Source organism: Rhinolophus ferrumequinum, chromosome 21, assembly GCF_004115265.2.
Source record: "Rhinolophus ferrumequinum isolate MPI-CBG mRhiFer1 chromosome 21, mRhiFer1_v1.p, whole genome shotgun sequence".
Lineage (NCBI taxonomy): Eukaryota > Metazoa > Chordata > Mammalia > Chiroptera > Rhinolophidae > Rhinolophus > Rhinolophus ferrumequinum.
In genome coordinates this window covers 32,861,934-32,886,358 of record NC_046304.1, presented here as the reverse complement: position 1 = coordinate 32,886,358, position 24,425 = coordinate 32,861,934, and the positions used below count along the sequence as shown (strand labels likewise).

Below are 24,425 nucleotides of genomic sequence, written 5' to 3'. Positions count from 1 at the left end.
AAGGAATTAAGTACATGTAACAGTATGGATGATTAGGCGGAGTGAGAAGCCAACCCCACACCCCAAAAAAAAATACATGGGTCCATTTACATAAAATTCTAGAAAATGCAAAAAATCTATAGTGAAAGAAAGTAGATTAGTGGTTGCTTGGGGAGTAGGTACTATAGAGGCACAAGGGAACTTTGGGGTGATGAGTGTTTTCATTATGTAGATGATGGTATTGATTTCATGGGTGTCAAAACTTACCAAGTTGTGTACCTTAAAAATAATGCAGCTTATTGCGTGTCAAGTACATTTCATTAATGCTGTAAAAAATCAAAAGGGTAAATTAAACACGAGGTTTCAGTAAACAAAACCAAGTAAAAAGACCCTAAACAACCACTAAATGTGAATGACGCTTGGGGAAGAAAAGAAAAATATTTGGATAGTTTGGTGAGAAAGGAGTCTTCAGTGCTTTTCTTTTTCTTTTTTTTTTTTTTTTTTTTTTAAATCTCGGTTAGATTGAAGAACTAGGATCTGAAGGAAAAGTAGAAGAAGCCCAGGGAATGATGAAATTAGTTGAACAGTTAAAAGAAGAGAGAGAATTACTTAGGTCCACAACTTCGGTGAGTAGCAACTTCATTAAAGGACACATGGTAAATATGTTAGATTTGTAGGCTACACTGTTGCAGCTACTAAGCTCTGTGTTTATATTATGAAAACTGCTTTAGACAATACATAAGCAAATGCCTGTGGCTGTGTATCCAATAAAACTACAAAAACAGGCTTCTAGCTGCTGGCTTGCCAACCGGTGTCTTAGATCATAAGTATTCATTTGGGCCTGGGCTTTATTTTCTCTTTTGTTACTCAGTACATATTTACCTTAGTTCAAAATTGGTATACTCTAAAATATTGTCGTCTTTTTAAAACTTTTAATTAGAAAATATGTATGTTTTGGATATTGATGGTAGAATATAATTGATCATTGGTTCCCAAATATTGAATAGATGTTCAGATTATGCTCATTGAGTTCAATTCCTTAATGACTTTGAAAAACACTTTTAATATGGAGGTGACACCTTTAGCCTTTGAACCTAAGCAAGAAATGAATTCAGACTGAAATAGGTAACTTTCTGAAAGGTAGTATAACTTTCCCAAGGTGGTGTGGGGAATTCGGTGGTTGCAGTTGAGTGATGGGGGTCTCAGCACTTCCGGGATGATAGGGAAAGTTGGGTGCGGTTGCCATGCTTTCCCTTTCTAAAGGTTGACCAGTTGCTCGTTGGTATTAATGACTGGGGTGGGGGTAAACAGTGGAGAGTAGCACCTCACAAAATTGGAACTCTAGTCTAAATGATAAGTACTTTTTTGGGATTTGTTTCTCTCTTCCTCAAATATACTAATAATAACTGATTTATCATTTTAGACGATTGAAAGTTTTGCTGCCCAAGAAAAACAAATGGAAGTTTGTGAAGTGTGTGGAGCTTTTTTGATAGTAGGAGATGCCCAGTCCCGGGTAGATGATCATTTGATGGGAAAACAGCACATGGGCTATGCCAAAATTAAAGCTACTGTAGAAGAATTAAAAGTAAGTTTTGTTCTAAACATGCATTTTAGCTATAGCTAAGACTATAGTATGGCTAAAAATTGATTACATACATATAAACCACTTGTTGACAGTGGTGTTATTTGAAGCAGTGATACAACCCTTGTAAAATTTTGTGAGTCATTAGATTAGCAAAGTGCTCTATTTTCTTCACTGTTTAGTGCCAGGAATTCAGAGAAAGGATATTCCTGAGGATTCAGTTAATGATACCTTGTGTTACATACATGATGTGGGAATTTCCCCTTTAGGGCATCAGATTTACTGCGTGGTCTGGAAGTGCTTCACATTAGTTAACTATTGTTTGAAAGTGTTTGTAAAGGTCATTCTATAAAAATTGCACTTGATTTCCTTAGGAAAAGTTAAGAAAAAGAACTGAAGAACCTGATCGTGATGAGCGTTTAAAAAAGGAGAAGCAAGAACGAGAAGAAAGAGAAAAAGAACGGGAGAGAGAAAGAGAAGAAAGAGAAAGGAAAAGACGAAGAGAAGAGGAAGAAAGAGAAAAAGAAAGGGCTCGTGACAGGGAGAGAAGAAAAAGAAGTCGTTCACGAAGTCGGCATTCAAGCCGAACTTCTGACCGAAGATGCAGCAGGTCTCGGGACCACAAAAGATCACGAAGTAGAGAGAGAAGGAGAAGCAGGTATGGGGAACACCTGAAACAGTGCCCAGCACACAGTGAGTGCGCAGTAAACAGCAGTAATCACTGGTGTTATTCCTTGGTACTTAAGAAGCTCTTAAGTATTGTTAAGCACTAAGATGGATTATAAGAGATGAATCCGTGAACTTGTGCATCTTCAAGGCAACTTCTTTGCTATTTCCTAGTACCAGTCTAAGGAGGTTTGGTGCGGTCTTATTAGGAAGTTAGTGTATTAGATGGTCTCTAAGTGCTTCTCTTCTCATTGACCCTAAGAAAACATTTAAATTATAAGTTATTTTGGGTGAGGTTACAAGTTAGAAAGATTTTCAGTAATTTTTAGTTCTTAAGATTTGTAAAGTAAATATGTCTTAGTAGTAAATTAATATTCATTTGCCTTTTAAGGGTAAGTTTTGCTTAATCCTGATATTTATTCAGTGGTCTATAATTCTTCAAAGTTTCTTCTCATTGTAATATCAGCTAAAGTTGCTTTTAATTTGTTTTAAATTATTAAGAAGTAGAGATCGACGAAGAAGCAGAAGCCACGATAGATCAGAAAGGAAGCATAGATCTCGTAGTCGGGATCGAAGAAGATCAAAAAGCCGGGATCGAAAGTCATACAAGCACAGGAGCAAAAGTCGGGACAGAGAACAAGATAGAAAATCTAAGGAGAAAGGTTAGTTTATGTGACAATTTAATTCAACAGGAGACTCTTTCCATACTCTTGTCTCCCCTCACTCACTTTTCTTTGGACGCAGGCAGAGTTCCATTTCAAGCTATACTCCTTTTCACTTAAAATTCAGTGGGAAATGGGCATTATTTTCCCTTTCCCTGCTTTTGATTTGTGAGAATGACAGTTGACATGGTGTTTTCTTAGAACACAATAAAACCATACCCTTCAGTGCAGCCGGTTAGCTCAGTTGGTTAGAGCGCAGTGCTCTTAACAACAAGGTTGCCGTTTTGATCCCCACATGGGCCACTGTGAGCTGCACCCTCCACAACTAGATTGAAACAACTACTTAACTTGGAGCTGATGGGTCCTGGAAAAACACACTTAAATAAATAAAAGTTTTAAAAAAGCAAAAAACAAACCACATCCTTCAGTTGATAACCTGAAGTTTTATCATCTAGATTCTTCCAAGTATTGCATTACCTTTCAGGATTTTTAGGCTTTTAGAGTACATTAACTTGGTTATTGGCAGCATTTTTTTTTAATCTGCTGTAGGGTTCCATAATATGTCTTGCAGAGTAAATGTACGTTGTTTTACATTGTTTCGTTGATCCTCATTTGTACAGCCTTCATTTAACTCAGTAATTAACTTCTAAGTTTGTAGAAGTTGAACTCCTTACATGTCTTAACCATGTGCTCTATTGGAACATTGTGCTGTTTTCCCTCTAAACTTTTTTCTTTGGTTTTCTGTGGCATTCCAGTAGCTGGTTTACTGTGCAGTATGAATGGACTTTCTCATTTTGTCTTTGGCATGTTTTCACAAGGATATTCTCATCTTTTAACTTAGCCTTTATTGAAAGATAATTTTTAATCATCAGGATCTTCTTATTGCATTTTCTTCAGTTTCCTTGAGCATCTTTCATTTTGTATTGACTGGGCTGATCTGCTTTGCATGGATTTTTGGAATGAGAGAAAGGGCCTAATTTTCTTGGCTCTGCTTGTTCTGTCCTGTTCTACCTATCTGTGTCCATGTTTGATCACCAACATAATACGTGTGCTGCTGTTTGAGTTTATAATACTGGACTTTTATGTGGTATCCATTTATTATTATTTTCTTTTATGGAACTGTCCTATTTTGGGTTTTTGTTTGTTTGTTTTTTGTTTTTTTTTTGGCCAGGCTCAGGTTTTTGCTAGATTGAGCTAGAGAACTAGCAGCACAAACAATAGAGTTTTTTTCTTTTTTGCCTTCTTTTAGTTTTCCTTAAGTAAGTGCAACTTCTTTTTAAAAAATATTTTACATGTATTGGCTTTTTTTATTTTTCAATGTGGAGCAAATGTTAAAAAGTAGGAAACAAGGATAATTTTTAAAACAATCTCATGAGCTTTAGTATTTGCCATTTAAGTTTAGAAATTCTGTGATTCAAAAGGCAGTTGCTACAAAGGGTTAACATTTTACATTAGTTTTAAGAAAGTTTCACCTAACACTTTTGGAAGACTTTCCTTATAATGTATTTTTTGGGGTGAGCGGTCAATTCTCAAGAGCCAGCTGTTGATGTTAGAGATCAAATTACTTATCTTTGAGAACTAAATTTCTATCATCCATGTCACTCTAAATAATTGGATTAGTTCTCAGGGACAAAAGCTAGCTGGCCTTTGAAACTATCTGGGATCACAGTTAAGCAATAAATGGCACTGGCCTGACTCAAAACAGACGTGTTTGTGTAATTTCTGGATAAAAGATATCTTGAACGGATTGGCTATAATCCTAATTGTAATAATGACATCGTGGAATGTAATAAAACTTTTAAATGCAATAAACTGCGTTGTGTTTAGATTATGGACAAATAGGGATTTTCCTGGTGAGATATGGATGGATGGAAAGAGGACTTGATTCAGAGAAAACTCTGCATCAGTTCTATCTTGAGAGATTGGAAATGCCATTAATAGATTTATCTTAAACTTTGGGATCTCTTAGAAGTGATATGATTTATTGGCTTTTGAAAATGCCATGTAGCCATTCAGGCACTCCTAGGTATATAATTGACTGAAGGCCTGAACCTTGAGACCAGATATGAGCCATAGCAAGCATTTGATAATGGCAAATGAGTAAGAGGGAGTTCACTACTGCAGGTGTTGTGACGGAAGCACTTTATCTAACTCCACAAATGAAAAGTGGTTTCTCACACAAACCTATCTTCCTTACCACCAACCAATTTAGTGCGCTCTCTTTGTCAAGAGAGTTTCCTTTTTTACTCCATAGCCCTAAAATCCACCACACTTCGTGGATGTCCTTAGGACTATTAAGATCTACCATATTTACATAGGGCAGAAGATAAGATTATTGGACTGACTACTAGTCCTCTACGGGGCAACAAGACGACTCTTCCACATTGAAGCTACCTGTGCACCGGAGAAGCCCATAAGGCACAAAGGGAGGACTTTTCCACAAGGTCAGTTAGAGCACACTGTACTGGCACAGTTCTCATAAGTGGACAGACAGACGTGAAGCAAGTCCTGCAGTCAGCTACTTGGACATTGCTTTGTGCATTTTGCAGGTGTTACAGACTGGATATGCTCCTTCACACAAGATCTTCAATTCTTACATTCTTTGAACGAGTGTCCCCCATACCATATTTTGTTTTCATTACCATTCCTCTTCTGGTTATTAATGTTGTGTCTTAACAACTTTGTCCAGAATCTGTAGAGGGTTCTGCTTCTCTTAAAACGTTTATCTTATGAACTGCTCTGCGAGACCAGCTGTTGTTCTTAACTTAGTTATAAGGAGAAAAATAATTTTTCTAGAAAGTTTGTAGTTTCTTTTAACATTTTCTGTAGAAATCTTTTGTTGGGCAATACTTGGAACTGAAAAAGCTAGAATATCCTTCCTCTTTATGCCACTTTTCATTTCTAGTGTGAGGTTTCACCATTACAAAGAAAACAAGAAGAAAAACATCGGGATTTACTTTTTTCATTCTTTATTTGCAAATGAGTTGAACTTTAATGTCCCCTTTTGGAAAAACAACTCTGAGTTGGCCTATATGTTTCTTAGCAAAGCACGAAAGTTCAGTACTTGAATTGGGATTTAAGATCTACTTTCTTTTCATTGGGCTTGTCCCCCTTGGTCATTCAAATACACACACACACACACGTAATCTTTTTTGCATTTAAAGATAGTTGGAGAAACATGCCTATTCAGCATTTTTTCACCTTTTGTAGTTACTCTTTTTACCTTTAAAAATTTATTTCATATGGACACAGTTTCTGTGTACTGTCTTTCATATGTTTCCCATTGCTTTGGATTTTTTTTTTACTCTAAATGAAATTTACTTAAATGTTTAATTCTGCGGTCATTTTGAGTTGCCTGTGCTTAATAGCTTCTCACTAGTTTGAGAAAATTTGCCCACTCTTTTACCTTTTGCTTTCTCTGATTCCCCCCCTCCTCCATAAATTACAGATTTTGTCCCTTTGATAGATTCACCAAACTGTGTTAATTGCAGTCTGTGGGAAGTGATTGTTTTTTCATTTTTTCATTCACTTTTCAAAGTATCATGTATGTATTTTATTTAATTGAAAATCCATGATCAATGTCTTCTTTTATGGCAGAAAAGAGGGGATCTGATGATAAAAAAAGTAGTGTGAAGTCCAGTAGTCGAGAAAAACAGAGTGAAGACACAAACACTGAATCAAAGGAAGGTGATACTAAGAATGAGGTCAATGGGACCAGTGAAGACATTAAATCTGAAGGTGACACTCAGTCCAATTAAAACTGATCTGATAAGACCTCAGATCAGACAGAGGTAAGTGTATTGTTTCTCACTTTGATTAGGGCTTTTTGTTACTGTTTGACAGTGCAGCGTAAGTATGCACAGATGAAGATGGAACTAAGCCGAGTAAGAAGACATACATCTTCTGAAGGAAAAGACAGTGTAGTCCTGCAAAACATTTTGAGGTACATTGTTTTGTCTCAGCTATTTTGTAGCAGACTCGTGCCCATTAGTGTGCCTCTTTGGAAATTATTGCCCACATTTGTAATATAGTCGCCATTGAAAAGTTAATTATCCTTTTTTTAGGGATTTTGCTGTCATTTCTTTTTTTTTAATAAAAAGGTTGAACTGTTTTTTTTTTCTTTTTGGTATTAAGTCCATCTTGTGTTGGTACATTGGCAGAGACATATGCTTTAAAAACTTAAATATTTCTGAGGCACATGTTGGACTACTTTGTTTTAATTAAACTGCTAGTTATTTCTTTGTCAAGGATGTTTCTAGTTTTTTGCTTTATTGCCTTGCATTCTAATGCAGTTTGTTCTGTAACTCGAGAGCCAGTAGCATTGGATTGATGGAAGTGTAGGGTTTATGAATTATTGCAGCTGACTACCATACCTCACACAGCGTTGGTGTTGTGAGCGGCCCATGAAAAGCCAAATTAAAAATCAAGGATTCAGTCAAACTAAGCAGGTACTCATGCCAGGTACTCCTTTCTCTACCCACATCCATGTTTGAATGCTATTGCCTGTGATCTTTACGCTTAACTGTTGTGTATCTTTTTTGTTCTTTACAAGAAGCACAGAGGGGTTTTTTGTGTATTGCGTGGAAACTTATAAATCAAATGTTAACAGAATGGAATTTTTTTTCAACTGTATGTAGGGATGCAGTGGTGCCCAGAATTAGATATCTTTAAAGAATTTTAAATACAATAAACACTTCATATTATTCGCCTTGTTACATTCAGTGCAGTTCTCAAGTCTTTAAGAGGTATGTGTTTAATATTTCCTACTGTGTAGGAGAATTTGCAGTCAGCCATAGGAATATAGGAATAATCACTGGCTGATATATTTAAAGCAGCAGTGAATAGCAGGGATAGACACCTTCAATCTGCAAAGTACTAATGAACCATATAGAATGAATTTGGGTTTTTAAAGAACTGTTAAAAGTCAGGTTTTGTAAAAGTTCTTAAAACCTATAAACTGTTCATTCTTTGGGCTAGTGGCGTGGGATAGAAGATTCCTAATGAAAGGAAGTACCAATTAGTTGATTTGTCGATGGCATTCCTTTTCTGGGACAGCAATATAGTGTTATGTCTGTGTGAGCCATTCCCACATAGGCAAGCCCACACAGGCACATGGCTTTTAAGACCACACTGATGCCTTGATAATTAAAAAGAATACAAACATTCCATATACATATATTAATTAGTAGTTAGTGACTGGGCCAACACTTAGTCATAAAAGTTTGCCTTTTACATGTTGTCTAATTATCATTTTTCCCCAAATTTTGCATTATAGGACTACTGTTCGAAGATTTTTGGAAGAAAAATGAAAACGGCATAAAGTGAAGACCGACATTAAAATGAGGTGAAAGAAAACTATAGTGGCATAGACAAAGTATAAAGCTCAGTTAGCTTTTTTTTTTTATTATTATTAAAAAAATTAATTCAGGACTGATGTGACCTACCAGATTTCAGAACGTGTTAATAGCATATAAATGCCACTGAAAACTTAGGTCTTGTATCATATTTTTTTCTTTAAGACTTTTTAAGAAATATTACCTAAACATGTGGCTTGCTCAGTGTTTAATTGCAAGTTTCATTCTTGGACTTTGAAAACGGGATTAAACGTTAGTATTCGTGTGAATCAGACTAAGTGGGATTCCATTTTTACAACTCTGCTATACCTAGCCTTTGGATTTAGAAGTGAAAATAAAGTATCTCTGAGTTTCTGTTACAAATCTGATTGTCTCTGTCATTGAAAAGTTTTAGTATTAATCTTTTTCTAATAAAGCTATTGACTCTGAATTAGTCCCTTGTTTTAAATATAAGAGGTGCACTGTTACTAGAGGTGTCAGTGAACAATTTATTTGATTGTTCTGTTGAAGACTTTTATAGAATTTCCACAGTTTAAATGTTTTAAATAATGGTGCTTCAATTTGGGGTGGTTATGAATAAATTTGAATTTTGCTTTTTAATAGCAAAGATGTACAGTGAACTAGAATATATTTTTACATCCCTGAGAGAGATCTTTAGTAGCAGAAAATTCAGAATACCCTTCTGACAAACATTTTCATCCTCTATCTATGATATAATGATGTAGAAGAGCAGTCAAGAACTTTTAGCTAGTTTTTGGTCTTTGTTTTAAATCCTGTATCAAGATTTATTCTAACCTGGTCTTGTTAGATTACAAGTGTATTTCTATGTATGGGGTGTGTAATACATACAACAGGGATTCTTTGAAAAACTGGTAGTTAAGCAGGTGATTTTTTTTTTTCCCTTTGCTCACATATGGCAAATTTGGTACCAAATTTCTACCTATAGCCAGCTTTTTTAACTGGATAAAAGTATTATTTCCAGCTACATATGTCATACTAATTCTTTGTGATTTATAATTTTCAAATGTGACCGTCAATTTATAAGTAGAGAAACTGAGTAAGTGGGTTAAATGACTTACCCAAGGTGATCTGGCTCCGTGTTGGAGAGCTAGCACATAGATTCTAGGTTTCTGCTTCATGGTCCAGTGCCTCACTGTTATGCCTCTATTCCTTCTAACAGGCATAATGAACTGTTACAGAATTTACTAAAATACCCTCCCCTAAGCTTTGGAAAATAATGAAACTGCCTCTTCAGAGGTCCTGTATGAAATGGGGATAGTGCACTCCTGGCTTACCTAGTTGATCCTGGAGATGCAGTAAATGGATTATCTCTGAATTTGTCAGAGATGATTCATGAGGATTAAGATGACATGGGGAAATCTAACAGTCAGCCACCTCCTAAGCACACTGCTTTGTGTAGTTTGACAAGATTGTGGTTGTAGGAATAAAGAACTTCAAGTGATAGTACCATATTCTATTACTAAATATTAAGAAAAACAAAACAAATTTATTAAAGTACTAAGGTACTACATTATTAAGATACTAAAATACCAGATTTATTTTGTCCTAGAATAGCTGACCTGTTTTAATGAAGTACAGTGAATGAGTTCATGAAAGGCTTCATCTTCATCTCTGTGTCATATTGAAGTTATGTAGGATTTGAGGGGGAGGCCAGGTCCCATAAGGTGTCAGTGACTAAAGTCTGGCCTTAGTTGTGGAGATCTAGAAGTTGGGTAACTCCCAACACCCCAAATTTATCAGGCTCAATGGGAAATGATGCTTACTAACCAAATTCACAAGAATCCAATATGGAAGCTGTGTTCTAATTTACTCTAAGAAATACACATTTCTGCCTTGCAGATCTAAAAGTTGTCATTTGGTTAGTGCGTATTTCATTAATCAGAAGATTACTTGATAAGATTGGAATCAGAGCAGTTTTTCTTTTGGAAAATTTAAGACATACACAAAAGTAGATAGTGTAATTAAGCTGTGTTAAAACTCATCACCACTAAGACTCAGTGGCCAGTCTTATTTCCTGTGTGTGTATCCTCTATCCCCTATTATTTTCAAGCAAGTCTTAATCTGTAAATGTTTCAGCATCTCCAAAAGACAAGGATTTAAACAACAGTTCATTAATTAAAATAAATTGGGTGAACCTTAATTGGCCAGCCACCAACTGTAGTACTGGTCTGATAGCTTACTTTCTGTTGTGCTGCTCTAAGGGACCCGGTAATTGAGTCTCCTGCTCTGGCATCCTCCCCTCTGCTAAGACTTCTTTGTTCTTAAATCATAGTACCTTTATTTTTCAATTGGGAATAAAATACATTTCTTGCCTTCTTGAGCTTCTAATAAACTAGACCTATTGGCCAACTTAGTTATTTACCTCCTCTCCTTATAGCATCCCTCACCTGCAGGCGATCTGTCCGGTTTCCTCAACAGCGTTAGTGTAATAGGATAACTGACCCTGTGTCCAAGGTTTGAGAACACCTTGGCCATATGCAGGTTGAGTTCAGCCACCTTCTGATTAAGTTTCTAAAGATACTAAAACTGAACAATTTAAGGTAGTTTTTGAGCTTGCATTCTATGCTTTGAAAAATGCATTGTAGATGAGCTGTATGAATGAATGTTTTAAAACATTTTTTCTGAAGTGCATGAAACGGAAAGGACACTAGAGAATTTATTGTGTATATTTTCTGTGGGATGGGACTTCATTCAGGTTTTCAAGTTTGGGTTCAGACTGATTTTTAGTTGTTTATGAAAGAACCACAGGTGACTGCTTTTTGAAATAATTGTATTACAATTATAATGCTTGTACATGGTTCAGAAAACAATAGTAGAAGTATTTAGTGATCTATGTCTGCCTTCTCCCGTCCCTCTGTTCTTCCTTTCCAGGAGCTACTACTGTTAGCAATTCTTCCAAGTGGTTTTTTTTGTGGGAGGTGGGTGATGTAAGCATATATGTATAGATCTTTTTTATATATATAAAGAATACCGTATGTTCTGAATCTTGCTGTTTTCACTCAGTATATTTAGAAACGTGAAGCATAGGAGACAGCACTCTTACATTTTCACATGTAGTTTTTAAAAGTACATTTCAAGTAAACCAAAGCTGAGAAATAAATGTGTTTTTCATTGTTGTATCAGATTTTTTAATTCCTATTTTAAAAATGCAATTTGAGAGTTTCATAGTTGATCTGTTTCTTCCCCTCAGCCATTCCAAGTAGATCAGTTGTCAACAGATTTAAGAATGTTTAGGAACAACGGAAAACAATTTGGCCTAACTGGCTGTGCCATAACTTCTCTTGTGGCTCTTCTACCCCTAGATACATACCCTAGAGAAACTCTTTACACGTGTGCCAGGAGATGGATGTAAAAATGTCGTAACAGTATCATTTGAAATAGGGAGAAAAGGGAAAAAACTGGAAAGACCCCCCAAATGTCCATCAACAGTCCACTGAATAAATACTGTGATATATTCCTACAATGGAATTCCACAGAAGTCAAACTGAACTACAGCTACGATGTGAGCATGGATGAATCTCAGTGGTCAAAACAAGTTACAGAAGAATACATCCACTCTGGTTCCATTTCTGTGAAGGTCAAACCCAGGCTGTTGATTAAATATATGGTCAATGAAAGAAAAGCCAGGAAATGATTAACACGAAATGCATTGTTATGCCTTGGAGGGCAGGAGGGAAATGAGACCGAGGAGAAGCCTTCAGAGGAACTGGTGGTGATGCTCTATTGCTCAAGTTGGGTGGGCGGTTTCTTTTTGAACTGTATGTTTATGTGCTTTTGTATGTATGATATTTTTAATAAAATTGAAAGTTAAAAAAAGGGAAAGGTTTCGGTGTAGGTAGTGCCTACAATAAAATAGATGTGGAAACAATGTTATTTTATAAAATGAACCCTCCTTCAATGTGTGGCAGATTTAAAAGGTTTCTTGAGTGCCAAATTTAGGGTCTTAATTGTAGTTCTTTAAAAGCTAGAAGCAGGACCTAAATGTGTGTTTTTCTTTGTGATATCTTTCTATCTTAACAGTCAGGGTATCAGCCAGGGAGCTGATGCTTTTGCCCTGCCGTCTTAGCAGCTTCCAGGGAAGCTTTTCTCTCAGATTTATGCCATCCTAGGCAGGGGAACTGTTGAGCTGAGAAGAGCTCTTCTCCTGGCCCATAGTTGGCACGGTCCTTGTTTTTGTTCAACTTAGATTGTCACCTGAGAGAAACTCGTTTTTGACTTTTTTCTACTCTTGGTAGGGGCACCATGAGGTGTTAAATGTTTATTAGTTAGCAGTGGCCCTCTTTCCTGCAGATATGCTCCTCAAGTGACTCTTGGGTCCCTTTTGTGTGAGCTCAGGACTTAGCTGTGAGTTCATTCAAAACAACGGTCACTTCAGTAAATTTAATTAGAAAAAAAAATCCCTGAATGCTACTAGGAACCAAGTTCTCTTCCCTGAAGGACTTCAGCTCTGAGGGGTGGGAAGGGGTGGTGTTAGGAGTTACTGGTCACCCTACTGTAACTTACAGATTGTGAAAGACCAAGAATTCTAGATCATTCCATATTTTAACCTAAATATGTTCTTAAATTTCTTATGATAGCATTCTGGTACTTGATTTCATTTCAATGCGTTACAAATCTTAAAATGATGAACTTTCAGTGGAATTGCACCTTAAATTAGTTTCCACAGTCTACGCATGAAGTGAAAACTAATAAAAATTATTCATGAAGCTCCTCAAATTTTTATTCTTAATCTGCAGCCTTGAGTTTATTAATGTTTATTAGAGAAAATCAATTTTTATAGTGGATTTGATGCAGGCTGTGTTTAACAACTTGGAATGGATATTGAATTTGCTCATCAACCTTGTGATAAATTGCTGCCCTTGTTAATCTTATCGTAATTAATCACTAGACAACACCTGTGTATGTTCTGCTATTAGGATTATATAAGCTTGCCTCCCAACAAACTAGTTTTCTTTCAAATTTATTCTACCATGTTAACTAAAAAAACACTCCCTTAAAGCCTCACTTTTCCACAAATGATGATTTCAGGCTGTTAACATAACCAAGCTCAGCCCGTCTAAATTGTCCTTACTATTGCAAAACAAAATTGAAAATACCTTACAGAGATGGCACTTGGGAATTACCCCTGTCATCTCCTGTCAGTCCTCTGGCCCTGGAATTCTGTGAGCGCTGTGGGATTGGCTTGCTTTAGGGGGCAAGCTGTCTAAAACAAGTACTTAGATGCTGAGCTCACAGCGCAGAGGTGTTCCTCTGTAAGGCCTGCGGAGGTTGGGGGCTGCTACCGTGTCTCCCCGAAAATAAGACCTGGCCGGACCATCAGCTCTAGTGCATCATTTGGAGCAAAAAGTAATACAAGACCGGGTCTTAGTTTTGCTCCAAAAGACGCATTAGAGCTGATGGTCCGGCTAGGTCTTATTTTCAGGGAAACCGGTAAGCTGCCCCTCTCGCTGTGTGTGGAGAGCCTGAGCGGATGGCAGAGTGCTGTCCTTTGGATTTAGTTCCCAAATCAATCATCTCACCATGGTGACAGTTTAAAAGTGACTTTTCAAAAGGCCCATGATATGAGCAAATTGCAGGTTCGGGTCTCATTTATTCATTACACTCCACGAAATGGTGCACAACACTTCGGCACTCACGCTGTTTTCTGCTCTTGGACAATTAGGTGAGATGTGTGCCCATGTAGTGCCTGTGCGTCCCCCAACTTGCATCAAAGCCGAGTGATACTGAATTTGGAGATGAGGGACCGGTGAGGGGTGGGCGGAGACAGACATTGCGCTTGCTCAGAATTCCATAAGAATTAGGGATAACTAGGGTAAGAGATAATTTTTAATTAAAGTGGGTAAGGGGTGTCATGCTTCCAAAGTACAAGCCGTTGTAAGAAGTTCGAGTTGGCCCAGAGGATTTTAGTGTGGTAGGGAGGAACCTCACATGGGATGTGCTGACTGCACACCTCGGAGCTAGTCGTCAGTGAGGGCACCAACTTTGGTTTGTTCACCTATTTGTAAGGTCAGTGCTGTGAGCTGTGGCTGTGGTGGTTCTGCAAATTGTATGTTAACAATAGTCTCAAAGGTAGTCACTCAAGTTGTATGTCCTGCCATTTTATAGGTAAGTTACTAGGTTGGTGCAAAAGTAATTGCTGTTTTTGCAAATTTTAACCTTTTAATCCGCAATTACTTTTGTACCAACCTAATAAAAAGTGTAAATAGGGAATGTTGATAGGAGATGTCTTTAAAAACAGCACTGGCTGAACCTGTGTGCCAAGTGGGTCCAAGCTTGTCCATGAGCTCACCCTGCACTTAGGGGGTTGACCGGAACAGACCCTGGCCACTTGTCCCGACAATGTCAGCAGTACATAAGTATGCCTCGGATTTTTTTTTTTTTAAAGTCCATTTGTTGCCATTTTCAATCGTTAGTTGCAGGGGTGCAGCCCACCATCCCATGTGGGAAATGAACCGGCAACCTTGTTGAGAGCTCTCGTGCTCTAACCAACTGAGCCATCCAGTCACCCCACCAGCAGATCAGCTGCAGCTTGCTGTCTTCAGTCTAGCTGTGGAGGGCGCAGCTCACTGGCCCGTGTGGGAATCGAACTGGCAACCCTGCTGTTAAGAGCTCACGCTCTAACCAACTGAGCCATCTGGCCACCCCCTCTGGGATTTTTTAATATGTCATTTTCACAGCATTGCAATTGTAGCAGGGCCTCTCGGTCAGAGACGGTGTGTAGTCTATCACTTCAGAGCTTCCATTTTTCATCAAAATGAGTTCTACTTCTCAAAGTTCCATAGTTAGAATGTCTTTGTCCTTAATGTGAAAAGAAATTATAATGGTTTATAAATACCATGTGAAGTCATTAAGATAAAAAGGCTTATTGGCTCACATCTTGCTTCTTGGCTTAACAATGTATTTCCGTATTGTTTTCTCTGTCCGTGGCAAACTGAGCAGTTGAGAATCTTTTCGTTTTTTTCCCCTCCCTCCTTTCTCCTTTCGTTGCAGAGACCAAAGGGGAAGATAGTCCCAATTTAATACTGCACAAGAATAAACTTCAGGCCAAGGCATTTTTTTGAAAGCTAACTAGAAAGTATGATCAATTGTGCCACTTACTGTGAGTTTACAAAGAATATACTCTTAGCCAAGATAACCAGTAAGAATTGCTAAAGGCATTTTGAAAACCTTTTTAAAAAATAATGCACAAAGAAATGAGATTTTTCTTCTGATTTTAAAAATTGAGATCTATTTTCTGAGTTTTGAAAATACTTAAAAATGTAGAAACGAATGTTTCCTGACATTGCAAAACAAAGGCTGTTGCTAAGCAGATAAGGAATGGGGACTATGCTACTGTTAACAAGTTTTGCAAGGGTTGGCAGGGCCATATGGAGTCTTAAATTTGGGCAATAGTTGTAATTCATAGAATTTTAAAGGGTTTAAGAATTAAGTGCAAATCTTCAAAAACACCAGATTGAAAATTAGCTGCCATGTTTGATCATCCTGCAGCCAAAATTTCCAGTGTCTTGAATTTTGTTTTCATACTAGAAATGTGAAAGCAAAATGATTGGCTTCACAGTACATATACCCACTTAGAGCCCAGTCTGCATGTAGAAACTCACAAACCCTACCTTAGCAGTGTGTTTGGTAGCTTTCTGATCTTTTCCACTTGCTCTGGGTTAATGCCCAGCTCACACCAACTTTTAGTCGATTTTGGTAACTGAGCTCTTACCTGTTCAGTTCAACTTCAATGAAGTCACTTTCTTTGGGGCTCTGAACTCCGACTTTGAGCACTAGCTCTCGATCACCCACAAATTCATTTGTAAAAGAGACAAAATACCCATTTTTAAAGCCTTTCAATATGATCAGTGATTACAGCATAGAGAATCCCAAGAACTGAATAAACAGACATGGAGCTTTTATTGGCACATAAAAAACGTTTCATTATCTCAGGCTTTTCTTAGAGTGCTGTGCAGGCTCTGGGGTGTATGCCCCCTTAAACACACCGCAAACAAAAAGCTTGCAGTTCGGAGCCAGGCTAGGACTTAAAATATGCAGTGGGTATTCAAATGCGTCACCCTTGGACAACACCTGGAGTGGTTGGCACTTTGTTGGTTAGTTGGAAAGCTTTGGGAAGCCATTGTGCAGAGGTGCACGTCCCTCCATGTGATTCCTCCCGCATCCCACTGAGGGACTGCAAGGTGAAAGTCCTGAGAAATAGGCTAATTCTACCATCTTGCATATGGCAGTGGTGTAGAGGGAGTCTGCAAACGAACTGTCCTAAGAAGGAGCAATGTTGGCTAAGGTAGAGGAAACCACGTATGAGTTCGGCCTTCTGACACCGTCGAGGGCCGGAGTCCTCACCTAGACAGGTGTCATCAGGTTTGGCATCACCTGGGTCAGCTGACAACCGTGGATTTGAGCTTTCTTGTTCATAGTCACCTGATGAAGAACAGGAAGAAGTGGAGAAACAGCACCTCAGCATCTGGCTCTCTGCCAGATCTGCCAGTTAAACGGACAGTGATGCCTTATCTCCACTTCCTACTCTGCAGCTTCTCCTTAAGGGGAAAAGGTCACAAAAGGGTAGTAATTACTTTCAAACTTGAAGAGTAGTTTTCCTTAATCACCGCCCAAATCATGAAAAAAAGAGTTGAGACAGTATTTTGAAGTGTGTAATCTGGGAAAGCTATTTATAAGCTGTGTGCTTAAGTTTCCCCTTAAATATTTTCGGCACTGAGTGCTTTGTGTCTCCAGTTCTCCAGCAGAGTTACACAGTTGGAAGAGTACTTTTATAAGAAGTTTCCAGAGGGAAGGGAAAGGAAAGAACATGACAGTACTTATAATCTCCACTCTACAGTAGATTGAAAGCCTCTGCACCAGGCACTGCTCAACCCTGGGGGAAAGATTAAAACAACAACCTGGAGTAGTCTGTCCTGGAGTTTAAAAGCTTGCAGGAGAGACGGATATTCATCTAGACACCTCAAGTATATGTGAAATGACGATTGTTCTGGGCGTGGTGAGGGTGTGATCCACAACGTGAAAGCGTGGGGAGGGGTCTAGAAACGGCATCCCTGAAGGCTGGGCATTTGAGTTGACATCTGAAGGACGTCTACTCAGCTTAACTAGATCAGAGGGAAGAGAGGAGAGCTTTCCAGGGCCCAGAAGAGCACAAGGCCCTGTGTGGGGAGGGAGACACACGATGAAAGGAAGGCCATCCAGCATTGCTGTAGGGACTGAGGAGGCAGGCAGCAGCCAGCTTCCGGCAGGGTAGACAGGTCTGTGCTGTCCCATTGGTAGCCACTGGTCACATGAGATGAGATACGCTCTAGGTGTAAAATGCACACTGGGTTTTGATATATTGGGTGTAGTAAATAAAATTTCACCTGTGTTTACTTTTCTTAATGTGGCTACTAGAAAAATGTTCATTACTTTCATGGTTTATATGATATTTTTATTGGTCTTTATTTTGGTCTTTATTTGAGAACAACCTGAAACCATTAGTTTTCAGTGGCGGGGGGGCTATCATAATCAGACTTGCATTTTGGAATTTTTTTTGGTTTGTGTTTTTTAATAGAAACCTCACTGGCCTCAAAAAAATTATGGGATGTATGCATTATTCCCATTTCCAGACAAGAAAATTGAGGCTGAGAGGTGAAGTTACTTGCTCAAATTTGCTCCATTAATTAAATGGCAGGACGTGGTTGTGACCAGGGTAGCTGCATAATGAGTGACGCCCAGTACAAAAGGAAAATACAAAACGGCTTTGCACGAACTACTGCCCCAAGCCCAGGCAGATGGGTGACCCCCAAGGAATTGGAACCTCCCCACCTAAATGTGCCAATACCTGGATGGGGGTGGGGTGGGGTTGAGAGGTCCCCGCCTCTTCCCTGCCCCGTTACCCTCAGGTCGTCAGACCCAGTCTTGCTGCCTCAACTCCCCTCTCTTTCTTAAGTCCCTACCAGGGGCTGGAAGAGATGGAATGAGGGACTCTGGTGAACTACTGCAGTCTTGGGGTGGGGAGGGGACAATGGGCTGGGAGTGGGACCACACGCATGACTTCACTTACAAAACAAAGATAAAATTATTACAGATTACAGAGACCACAAAGGATCCAGTCCCACGTGTGGGACCTTTCTGAATGCAGGGACCTGCACCACTGCTCTGATCAAAGGCCCACGAAGGTGGTCCTGTTTAGGGATCAAATGATGCTCTTTCCACACTGCCGATTGCCTCCCCAGAAATGCGACGCTCCCCGCAGCTCAGCCCCCTCCCAGGACCGCAGGATCTGCAGTGCTGTCTTTGCCCTTACATTCTGGGCTGTGCAGGGAGCTCAGCGCTGGGCCCGCTCTCAGGCAGGCTCTGCAGCAGCTGGGCTTCAGCCCCATGGAGACCTGACCTGACCTGACCCGCCTTCTCCACCCCTTCACTCCTCATGTGACATGGAGCATGAGAACTACCCCCAGCCGGGCCCAACATGTTTTAAAGCATTTTATTCTTTGATTAAGCCGTCAATTAGGCTATCCTGTGGATGGGCAGGGTCTCCTAGAGGTTGGAAAGCACGCCCTCTGAAGTCAGGCAGATTTGGGTCTGAATTTTCTCTGGGTCACTTAGTCTCAGGGTCACCTTGGACAAGTTACTTAACCTCCTTGAGCCTCAGTTTTCTGATCTGTAAGTGGGATTAATAATCACTCCACAAGGTTGTAAGAAAATGAGCACGTGCACAGAAAGCACAACCTCTCCTGGGACGTTGTGGACCCCAGTAATTAATTGCTGCCGCTGTCATTATTTATTACAGCTCTTGGTGCTTGCTTCCCTGGAAAGAACCCTGGTCTCTCGATTACACCCCTGAGGGTGGGGAGGGCCAGAGGCCCTACAACTGCAGGATCACCCCTGTACCTCCCTTCCTCAGGTCCTTCCCTGAGCCTCTTTGAGGCCCCTGTTGGAAACAGGATTTGCAAACTCACCTGCTGACTTCTCCCTCACGTCCTGTTGGGGTTTAGCCAGGGGTCAGCTCTGTAGTCTTGACAGCTCAGCAGCCCCTCTTGCATGTATGCACAAGCTCCCAATCAAAAGGCACTTTGTAAAGTCTCAGTGAATCTGTCCTGAGTGAAACAATGTGTCCTTGTCATTGATCTGGTGAGATAGGGCAGGCGTTGGCCTATTTTATAGTCAAACTGTAAGCTCAGGTGTGTTGTATGACTTACACAGGACGCTGCACGTGATGGAAGGGACTGAAATTCAAGCCTCCCTCCTTCCTCCTGGGGCTGTATCCACTGGGAGACAGTGCAGACTAATAGAGCTCACCCAATGGATGGTGTCCCTGGGAGGAGAAACTAGAGGTGGCCTGGGAGTCACTGCCACCAGAACCCAGCCACACCTCAGGTGGGGGATCAGCCCTCCTTGGAAAAGGTTAGCAGCTACTACCCCAGGGATGAGAAAAGTCAAATGCTTAGTATCTCAGAGTGAACAGGCTCCCAATTCTCCTCCCAATTCTCTCTCCCTTTTGTCCCAGCCCTGTCTCAGCAGCTGTGCAGGACAAGAAAGCAGGAAGACCCCGGCCCATACCTGGGGAGGGTGCCTTCGCCAGGACCCTGGATCCCTTGATTCCGAAGATCAAAATGGAGGGGGAGCGGAGATTCAATGAAGGGTGGGTGGGGCTGGGCAAAGTCCGGGGAAAGGCTGCTGTCTCAAAGGCGGCTGAGGGTAAGAACCCACACGTTCAGGGTGACATTTCATTTAATCCTCCAATGACAGAAGACAGGGCATCAGGGGGAGCTTCAGAATCGTAAAGCTGGAGGGAACCACGGAGATCATAGCCCACAGGTTCTCAAATTTAGCTGTCCATTAGATTTATCTGGGAAGCTTTAAAAACTGGTGTGGGGACAGAGTCCCAGAGAGCAGTTTCCAGGCTCTCGGCCTCACATGGAAAGGTGCTGGCTCAGGTAGTAGACGGCCATCAGCTATGACTAGTTGGCCGTCAGCTGTAACCAGTTAGCCATTAGCCACTGATGTAACTGCTGTAGCTATGTTGGATGGTTGGTTGGAAGAGAAACGGACAGCTGATTGTGGCTAGCAAGCGGGGTTAGCAAGCGTGGATGGCAGGTTGCGGAGCGTGTGGATCCTACTTCCTGTGTCTCACCCGGCCGCCAGCGAGACTAGGGTGCAGGAAAACCCCTTGTTGGGGTACTGGTGGATGTTTGCTTTTGTGTCTTGACCTGCCACCATCCAGAATATAGTGGTATGACTCCCCCATCTATGGTTCCGTGGGTGTTCCTTTTTGGCCTCACCATATCCTGCGTTCTTATGCGGGGAGTGGGACCAGAGACCCCGCATGACAACTGGGTACCTGGTTCCCACCCTCTGAAGAGTCTGGCTTCGTTGGTCTGGGGTGCGGTCAGGGCCCTGGAATTTTTAAAAGGTCCCCAGCTGACTTTAATGTGTGGCCAACGTTGAGACCCACTGATGGGGCCAAACCATGTAAGGCGCAAATGAGGAAATGGAGGCCTAAGGGAGGGAAATTCTCACCGATAGTCCCTAGGCAGACAGGGACATGAGGCTAGCTCTGGGCCATCTGGCTGCCAGCCTGACACTGCTTCCCCCACTTTCCAGGGTGCCTTTCTGCCCAGAATGGAGGAAGAGGGACCCGGCAGAGAAAGCAGCAGGGATCTGCCTGGCCTGACCTCTTGAGAATGGGGAAGAAAATGCCCTTTGGCCAGCCAGGCTGCCAGTGTGTGGTCAGCCATAAGCAGCCATTCTGTACCTCCTCACCTGGGTGGGTGGGGTCTTGAGGTGGCTGAGGGACTGGGTACGAAAAGGCCATTCACTGATTCAATCATTCACGCAGTCACTCAACAATACCCACTTTTTCTTGTTTTGGGGACCCTCTTTATTCTTTTTCAATTTTTCTTATTTTCTAAATCGAAGTATCACATGCTGTAGTTTCAAAAGTCCAATGGTGCTAAAAGTCAGGACCCATCAGCAACGAGGAAGCAAGATGCTTGTTGGGGAGGCAGCCACAGAGGCCGGGGTGTGGCTTTTTTCATTCATTGCGTTGGGCACTTAGTGGGTTCTTTTCCTTATGTATTTGTGTATTATATGTATGTGTGTATACATATCACACACACACATTTCCCCCCCGAACCATTTGAGAGTAAGCTGTAGACATCATGCTCCTTTATCCCTAAAGACTTCAGGTTGCATTTCCTAATATCAAGAATATTCTCTTACATATCCAACATACAAGGGTCAAAATCAGGAAATCTAGCATTGATATGATGCCATTAGCTAAACCACAATCCGTGCTCAAATTTTATCAATTAACCCAACAAATATCCTTTTTAGCTTCCCCCCCACCCCCGGTTTACAATCCAATTCAGGATCATGCATTGCATTTCAGTTTCATGTCTCATAAATTCCTTTAATCCAGAAGAGTTCTTCAGCCTTTCTTCGTTTTTCACATTGACATTTTTGAAGAGTCTAAGCCAGTAATTTTGTTGCTTGTCCCTCAGTTGCTTTTGTCTGATGTTTTCTCATGATTAGATTCAGATTATGTGCTTTGGCAGAAAGATCACAGAAAGTGCTGTCATGTCTTTCTTAGGGCATCACATAAGGAGGCACGTGTTGGTTTTGTCCCATTCTAAGGGATGGTGACTTCAATCACTTGTAAAAGGAGGTGTCTGCCAGGGTTTTCCATTGTAAGTTTGTCTTTTTTCCTTTGTAATTAATATGTAATTTGTGGGATGATATTGTGAAACCATGCAGATACCCTATTCTTCTTCAGATCTTCACCCTTTAGTTTTTGGAATCCATTGAAGATTTTGGCTTGAATCAATTGTTACTGTGATAATTGCAAAGTGTTGATTCTCTAATTCCGTTATTCTTTCTACAGTAATTATTTGACATTCTCTGTAAGAGCTTTCCTTCTCATTCATTAATTTATTATCAATATGGACTCATGGATTTTTATTTTTTTTCAATGGGCTATAATCCATTACTATCATTACTTATTTTGAAGCTCAAATTAACCCAACGTTATACAGTATCTGCTCACAGCTCTCTCCCATATCCTGTGATATCCTCTCCCATATCATTTTATCATACTTCCTTACTTTCTGGCACATCAAGATGTTCCGGGCTTAGCTTGTATTTTCCCTGACCCACCGTTGGAATCAGTCATTTCTCCCAGGAGGCTGGTTCCTTCCAGTGGGGAATTCGGTACACTCATTCCTTAGGGGATGTCAAGGAGAATGCCCTTTCAGTGGACAGAACTAGGAACACACACACACACACACACATGTACAGATACACATACAGAGGCTGCCAAAAGAATGTATACACATTTTAAGAAAGGAAAACTGTATGAAAATTGTAATACTCAATATATACCGATAACAAAAGATGAATACAAGTCACGTTTGACTTCTGCAATTACAAGAGGTGCTCAAAGTGGTTACCATCAGCGTCCAGACACTTCTGATTACGGCGAACGACTGCTTGAGCATCGTTGATCAAAGTGTCCACTTGTATACATTTTTTGGCATGCCTGGTATACACATGTATCTATGTCTATGTCTGTGTCCGTATATTTCGGACCACAAGTTCATACTGATGCTTCCAATTCCACTCTAAAATCACAGGGCTCTCCCCAGCTTTCTTCAATTCCATATTGTAACTCTCTTGCCCAACACTGGGAAATCTGGCTCCTAACCTCTTTAATATATTTACTCATTTGCTCAATCCTGCAATACACGGAAAGTACAGAAATCCCCCCTTATCAGCAGGGGTTGCATCCCAAGACCCTCAGTGTATGCCTGAAACTGTGGATGGTACTAAAGCCTATACGAGTTTTGACAATTAAGTTCATGGACTCATCCTAGAAAAAGTGCTGCATACCTCATTGCTGAGTATCACTATGGTCACCTTCGAAGTACTCCCCTTGGGAAGCTATGCACCGACGCCAGTGCCTAGTCCACCCTTCAAAGCAATTTTGGAACATTTTTTCTGGAATGGCCATCAGAGCTGTCATTGATGTCCAGAATGTCATCAAAATGTCTTCCTTTCAATATTTCCTTTATCTTCGGGTAATGAAAGAAGTCATTGGGGGCCAGATCAGGTGAGTAGGGAGGGTATTCCAGTACAGTTATTTGTTTACTGGCTAAAAACTCCCTCACAGACAGTGCTGTGTGAGCTGGTGCATTGTCGTGATGCAAGAGCCATGAATTGTTGGCGAAAAATTCAGGTCGTCTAACTTTTTCATGCAGCCTTTTTAGCACTTCCAAACAGTTAACTTGGTTAACTGTCCAGTTGGTAGAAATTCATAATGAATAATCCTTCAGATATCAAGAAAGGTTAGCAACATCGTTGCATCAAGTTCATGAACTTAATTGTCAGACCTCATATAGTTTTGTCAGACCTCATATAGTTTTGTCAGACCTCATATAGTTTTGTTAGATAGTACCACATTTCCCTCCATGAATGTCTGACCATTTTGCATTCCCACCAGCTATGTATGATAACACTTGCCTCACCAAAAACAGTATGTTGTCAAGCTTTGTAAGTTTTTTTTTAATTGGGGAATGTTGGGGAACAGTGTGTTTTTCCAGGACCCATCAGCTCCAAGTCAAGTCACTGTTTTCAATCTAGTTGTGGAAGGCACAGCTCACTGGCCCGTGTGGGAATCGAACTGACAAAGTTGGTGTTACGAGCACTGCACTCTAACCAACTGAGCCAACTGGCCTCCCAAGCTTTGTAATTTTTGCCAATCAGATAGTAAGAGAAGGCATGTTAAAATGTAGGTTTTATTATTATTGAGGTATGGTGAAGCTAATAGGTCAGGAGACAACTGACACTGAAAAGATAGTTTATTACAGTTCCCAAGAGGAAGGGGACATGGCATGCCACATCATGGGGACACACAGAGAAGCACCAGGGTCGGTCAGGAAGCGAGGGAGTGAGGGAGAAATGTAGACAAGAGCCTTTATTTCAGGGGAAGAATGGATGAGACAGGGCAATCAGGCTAAGCGAAGGCTATTTTGAATAATTTCCTTGGGCTCTGGAGTGTAAGGCTGACCCTAGTTGTCTGGTATTGAGCCCTGGGATTGATTAGGGCAGGTGGATAGTGGCCCAGAGGGTAAGATCTTGTATCCTTCCACGCTTGAATTCTTTTATCATTTTAGTTTTATC

At 40.4% G+C, this 24,425-nt stretch overlaps 2 protein-coding genes across 14 annotated transcripts in view; one reads left to right on the top strand and one right to left on the bottom strand.

The window, feature by feature from the left end:
• LUC7L3 (LUC7 like 3 pre-mRNA splicing factor) overlaps nt 1-8,673 on the top strand; it is a 29,929-nt gene extending 21,256 nt beyond the window's left edge. For 2 of the 13 annotated variants that reach the window (XR_004421290.1, XM_033090059.1), the window contains 6 exons: nt 501-605; nt 1,403-1,564; nt 1,936-2,219; nt 2,729-2,889; nt 6,487-6,627; nt 6,733-8,673. Coding sequence is in view for 8 of the 13 variants with exons in the window: in XM_033090059.1 (XP_032945950.1) it covers nt 501-605; nt 1,403-1,564; nt 1,936-2,219; nt 2,729-2,889; nt 6,487-6,627; nt 6,733-6,920 (1,041 nt within the window). In the remaining 5 variants the exon portion in view is untranslated. Of the gene's footprint in view, nt 1-500; nt 606-1,402; nt 1,565-1,935; nt 2,220-2,728; nt 2,890-5,207; nt 5,334-6,486 lie in introns of all 13 variants that reach the window. The other 11 variants (XR_004421289.1, XM_033090055.1, XM_033090053.1 and 8 more) reach the window with 10 other exon arrangements.
• Nucleotides 8,674-14,814: 6,141 nt separating this feature from the next.
• On the bottom strand, nt 14,815-19,241 carry ANKRD40CL (ANKRD40 C-terminal like; the record flags this gene model as incomplete). Its single annotated transcript, XM_033091742.1, is given in 4 exon segments — nt 14,815-15,065; nt 15,874-15,941; nt 15,944-16,027; nt 19,208-19,241. Coding segments are annotated over 4 exon segments (330 nt in total), but the record flags the coding sequence as incomplete, so codon positions are not given.
• Between the last annotated feature and the right edge of the window lie 5,184 nt (nt 19,242-24,425).